The sequence below is a fragment of the Hyalella azteca genome, unplaced genomic scaffold (genome assembly GCF_000764305.2).
Source record: "Hyalella azteca isolate HAZT.00-mixed unplaced genomic scaffold, Hazt_2.0.2 contig6029, whole genome shotgun sequence".
Taxonomy (NCBI): domain Eukaryota; kingdom Metazoa; phylum Arthropoda; class Malacostraca; order Amphipoda; family Hyalellidae; genus Hyalella; species Hyalella azteca.
This window is the reverse complement of record NW_025936201.1, coordinates 14,142-20,469: the sequence shown is the minus strand read 5'-3', so window position 1 is coordinate 20,469 and position 6,328 is coordinate 14,142. Positions and strand designations below refer to the sequence as shown.

Below are 6,328 nucleotides of genomic sequence, written 5' to 3'. Positions count from 1 at the left end.
GTACGTGAACATGACTACAGGTCTTCGAGCGAAATAGCTCAATCATTCCTACAGATCATCTTGATGCGCATTAACGAACTTTTTAGCACAATAGGCTTTTTTAAAGACTGCGAAGAACTTCTAAAGCTTGACTTGTTCGGAGCTCTCGAAAACATACTGCAAGCGGCTCCTCCTCGAATCAAAGGTGACATAAAATACAAGAGACTTTTTGAACGGAAACAAAAGGCTTTACTGGCGTCAAGATTTGCAAAAAACATTGAAAAAGCGGTTGAAAAATGTGAAATAATAAAGCATTATCCGATTGTGAAAGAATCAGAAATCAGATTTGTTACTGAAAGGCTTGATGATGACCTGATCGATTTTATTTCTTCAAAAATTCGGTCTTTTCTACAAACAATAGAAAGTTATAGGCTGGTTGGACTTGAAAGAATTTACTGGTATATTTGCTATCACACTTTGGGTGTCAGATCAATAGAAACCGGCAGCTGCTTGGCAGCTCTAAGAAAAATTATATCACTTGCAGGGTCAAGCAGAATGAACATTACATATAAATCTAGAAAAAGGAGATTCTTGCCCATAATTGACGACATAACACGTACCGGTATCTCACGCAACGATGATGATCCATACGGGGATACCGAACAAATATATTTTGTGGAAGCAGAGTCCAACAAGGATTTGAAATTCCTATACCCGATTAAGCTGGCGTTTTTTTTGTTGACCTATGGCCTGATATTCTGTCTGGCATACGTCATCTACTTGTTGCCCGTAGAAGGAGTCAAGGGCTCTAAAGGACAGAAAGGTTGGAAAGGCTGGAAAGGCTATCGAGGAATGCCTGGAAACATCGGAGAGAAAGGAATGCAGGGAGATGTTGGTATTCAAGGCTTCAAAGGCAATAAAGGATCCGTGGGGTGGTTCGGAATCAAGGGTCAAAAAGGACACATCGGCAGTAGAGGATCAAAAGGTGAGAAAGGATTAAAAGGGAAGCAAGGGTTGAAGGGGAACAAAGGAAAGGCAGGCCATGTTTTTTCTGGAGACATCGGCAACAAGGGCTTCAAAGGGTATATAGGGGATCGAGGTTATGACGGCTTTTTGATCGCTGTTCAGGGAAGTAAAAATAATGATCATAAGTACGCCCGGAGTATAGAAGTGATTCACAATCATCAACACCACCACTCGCACTCACACGAGCACAACCAAAAGTACGGAGCCCATTACAATTACACCCATCATGGAACCCATTACAATCACGCCGAAGCGGTGTCACGCAGCAGCAACGACAGCGATGTTGTGGGCTCCGCCGCTGAGCAACGCGAGGGGCTCACCCAACACCTGCTGCTGGACGACGAAGACCTCAGGATCATTGAGGGCTTCACTAGCCAAGAGCTCACTGAATTTATCGACGCTCAGCTCAAGTTAAGTGGCAACGGCCGTGGAATGAAGAGGATCGCCCGATCTACACAAGAAAGGGAGTCGAACAATATTCCAGGGAATTTTAATAAATTCATCCATCAGTCTTCCTACTATCTTACTCCCCTGAGTAACTTCTCCGAAGACGTAGCCGTGCGAAACGTCGTACCGAACAAATTTAATGAGTTTAACGAATCACGACCAGGAGTAAGTTACATTTCAAAATCGTTCAATGGAAATTCCTCTACTAATAGACAAATAAGCCAGACCTCCATGTTATCGGATGCGACTAATGTGAATAAGCAAACAAATTCAGTAAAGGATACAGCTCGTATGAAAGGCGACACCGAAGTTTTACAAGAAGTAACAGAAAATCAGAATCAGTTCCCGAAATTCAAAAACTCGATGGAGCTTTCCCCCGAGAAAAACATCAATCTTGCTACCCCCAAATATTATGTAAGCGATAGCACAAGGGCTGTGGATATTGAACGGAATCGGGACAAGACGGCAATTTCTCTTCATTTCACTTCTGTGAGGAACGAAAAACTCGTTAGTATCATTGGAGGAAATTTTAATGGTCAAACGCGTCGACGTCGGTCCAAGGGTGAAGAAATCATTTCGCTTCCTGCTGAAGTGTATAAACACACGAAAAAAACAAATCCATCCTTGACATTTGGTATTGGCATACACGAAGAAGTTTTAGATGCCGTGAATGATCTATGGAGAAAATATAATACGAAGGGATGCCTAAGATGCTCACTTTTCAGCTTCCTTCTTGAACAGCCCACAATAAACCTCGACTCATTAATAGTGTAAGTAAATTATATATGACGTACAAATTACTTGAAATTTTCAGACTATCCGTTTTAACCAAACAGATATTGAAAATTTAAAGTTTATTGACTCGTATGTTTTACATTTTTCGACTCACACCATGTCCTCGCGCTTCCTGTTTTATTCGATGCCCAACTCCTGGTATTCACGTGTTGCATTCCCATTAGTTCTTGATACTCACGTGCTCGTTTCCTCATCTCCTGATATTCTGATATTCACACGTTCCTTTTCCTCGTAGATAAGGTTCACTCCTTCCACAGCTGCAAGTAACTATACGTATTTTATCGCCCATAGCATCGTATTTGCACCTCGTACCCACATGTCCATTCTCTTTCCCCAGCGCCGGGTTCGCCCACGTGCTCGGGGACTCGGGTTCTCTGCAGCTCCTGGACGACGTGAGGCGCGGCCGGCAGCGCGGCGTCAAGATGTCGTGCGTGAAGACCGGCAGTTCGTGCAGTCTTGAAATACAAAACTAAGCTGTGGTCATTGTTATAGAATCCATTAGGAATTTATTCTGAAACTGGATATGTGTCCAGTAAAGTGTCTTGAAATCTTATATGATTATTTTGTTTTTTCTCTTGTTAGCCAATCATTTCAAAGCCACAGAGAAGCCACGTAATAGTAAATTCATTTTATCTTCTTTGCCAGTCGTTTTTAGTTTTAAATAAAATAAATTTAGATTAAAGCACGATATATCATACATTTAGCAAATAATACATGGATCGTGAGATTTTCGCGAACTTACGGCCTAATAATATGTAAGTCACTTAAAGAAAGCTTAAATCGCAAGTTCGCCATGCAAAGAAAACACAAAATAAAATAAATCATCATCGCTATTAAGAATTTATTGAGCGATTTCTTTGTGTTCAAAATCTCTAACATTAAATTTATGACATAGAATATATTAAATTATCGCCGGTTTGCAGCGTACTAAAATATTATAATTTGATTTCTTGTTGTTAAATTAAAAATATGTGTAATAAAATGAATACGACGTGGTAACATTTATCTTTATCAATCATATATCCCTTTTTGGTAGGCCATGTCATGAAGTATTCTTTACTAATGGTATGAGAGTAATATTCGATTCTCTTGTCACAGAATCCTGCAGGAATTTTATCACTATCATTTTTAGTACATTAATATGCATGGGGATTGGACAAATCGCAAGTTGTTGTAAAAGTTTAGTAATACAGTTCAATGGGATGAAAAATTTTAATCAAAGTGAATTTTGTCTCACATCAAGCCAGTGGTTTAAACTGGATGTAAATTCAATCGAAAACCTCTCCGAAAAAACAAGTGCAGTTCCAATATTGACAACTAATAACAAGAATATCGATTCGAATAGTTCCGCAAAATATACGAGAAATGTATTACAATGAGAAGCTACAATATTTTGATGTGTAAGTAAAACCAAACGCGTGTTTCTGAAGCAAACTATCATAAGAATACTTTAAATTATATAAACATGACACATATCTCTGAGCGAGCAGAAGCACCGCTTGAACTTGTGCTGATGGCTTTTGCCTACCATTATAAGGCCATCGAATGCCTATACCTAACTGTCTCGATGCCTGTAGTTATAGGCGCCAATGTCTCTTTGCTGTTTAATGCTTAAAGTAATAAAATGTACGATATTTGAGAGCAACAAGGTTGATTAGTTGAAAGCCAGCATGTCCTTGATGTGGGGTAGGGTAGCCCAGTGGGGACAGTTCAGAGTACTAGGAGTGGAGCAGAGAGTTGCGGGTTCGATCCCAGCTCTGTGCTTCGGTCGGTTTCTGGTCTAAATTGGCGAGGAGGCCTCGGGTCATACTTTCAAAATTCTGGGGTCATACTTCAGTGAACGTAAGTACTTACGCTCTATTTGCTTGTCTATTATTGGCGGATTTTGCTTGAAAGGCCGTCAATGATTGGCTGATGAACTTACGATCTCTTAACTTTTTTTGAAAGTATGGGCCCAGGTGGTTAAGCACAGCAAAAGTTGAAGCAGTGCGTTGCGTGTTCGAGACCGCAACAAACTGCGAGTGTTCTGCGATGTTAAGAATCAGCCAAAGGCCTACGGCCTAATAAACGCTTAAACCGCTATTATATAAATTTTTGAGAAATATAAGTTAATTAGACTAAAGGAAGCTTTCTATTAATTCAGAAGTATATATAAATTTATTTTCGAAAGAAAATCTATGATATGTGTATGAATTTCTACATGAATATAATTTAAATACACTCCATCTAAAAACTTTTGTTGCCTGACTTCAAGTAAAGGGAGATATTTCATTTCCATGGTTAAAGATTTAGGGTAAGCAAGAGTTACTGAAACATTTTGCGCTGTTCCATTCAATGGCAAATGACCTATGAAATGCGTGTACTTATTAAATACTGCATTCAAGTTGATCTCGATTGTTCTGATAGTTAAACCCTTCAGAAATTACCTGAGAAATTTCCGGCCGTTCAAATTGCAAAACAATATATAACGAGCTCAAGGTGTAACGATTTATGATAGTTCATTATCAAAAGAGTTTAGGCTATTTACAATCCTATTTATCAACATATAAAAATTACGAGTTCTTATTTTAGTACTCTCCAAATATATTTGTAGTAAATTCGAAGAGATAAATAAGCATTCAACGATCGATGTAACGGTTTATGATAGTTCATTATCAAAGGAGTTAGGCGATTTAGAATCGTATTTATCAACATTATAAAAATTATGAGCTCTCATTTTAGTACTCTCCAAATATATTTGTAGTAAATTCGAAGAGATAAATAAGCACTGATTTTTCGTTTTTTTATAAGTTTTATGAAATTTTCCCCATGACGCTTCCACGGAATATTCTCTGAATGCCACTGATGATAAGACAATATAATATAGTTGATTCATCATCGCCCACGTTACAATTCAACCTGGAGGAAAAATACCTGCCTATGAGATAATGTGACATGAAATATCAATGCCAGCCCTAAAGGTATAAGGTAAACAGGGATGATATATCAGTACCTTTAAGACATATGTAGATTACCTATCCCTTCTAATGATCTAATAGAACATGATTGTTCTATCGCTGCCCATTAGAATGTGCAAAACCTGGTTGGTCTATCACTGTCATTATGATAATGAAACCTGGATAATAATGTTCGATGGAATCGTTGACGTACGGTCATTCTGTAGAGGAGCCTGTCGATATCTGTGATGCATCTCAGACTATTAAAAACTTCCGAAAACTTCTGTTCCTGCCAAAATTGCGGCATTTGTGACATCATGCAGCCTCGCAAATTAACATATGCGCAGTTGTTGCGTGACATATATTGATGTCTTTCCAAATCGTCACTGATGGCAGAATTATTGTCGTAAAAATTAGATTCTGATAATGATTAAAATCGTAAGACTAAGATGACTATCTTCACCTGAAAAGTAAAAAGGCTATTGCGGTCAGTTCAGTGTAACATGACATAGTTAATTTTTATTTCTATCTTCAATATTAGGAGCACGTAATTAAGGTTTTTGTTTTTGATTAATCACAATCAAAAACATTAATTTTTAACTTAGTGGTATTTAATTTATTTGTAAACTTTTTTCAATAAACACATTGACTAGTATATATTGCTTGAGACATTCATACGGGATCTCAGCTGAAATTAATAAAATTCGAATTTTGCCGTTATTATTCAACTGTTATTACCAGCAGGTCGCCGAGTACGCAAATTCTCCTTTGTTTCCGTTTATTCTTGTGGCCTCAATTTGTCTAGTCATCATTGAACCAAATATCTTTTTTCGAGCAGTTAGGAGGAGTGTGAGCTCTTGCATGATCGCAACCCTTAGCCTGATGATCTCGGGTTACAGTTAAACTTCAAATATGCATTCGAAGTGAGGATTTTCGGACATGGGTTATGGATATGTCTCAAACACGCGGCGAAGACACTTGTGACTATACATAGGATGCTACAGGCTTGTACAAGCTCGTCACAAGCCCAACTTCAATGGGAAGGAACAAACGAATCGATGCCTAAAATGAAATAACTTTATATGATACGTAATGAAAATTAGCTCAAAGTTTAAACCTTTATTAATTACATGACTATGTTTTTA

General features: G+C 38.1%; 1 protein-coding gene across 1 annotated transcript; it reads left to right on the top strand.

The window, feature by feature from the left end:
* The first annotated feature begins 794 nt into the window (after positions 1-794).
* LOC108673901 lies at positions 795-3,157 on the top strand. Its single transcript, XM_018161788.2, has 2 exons — positions 795-2,222; positions 2,585-3,157. Exons 1-2 carry the CDS (start codon positions 832-834, stop codon positions 2,718-2,720), a joined length of 1,527 nt encoding a protein of 508 aa, XP_018017277.1. The 5' UTR covers positions 795-831; the 3' UTR covers positions 2,721-3,157.
* Positions 3,158-6,328: the final 3,171 nt, after the last annotated feature.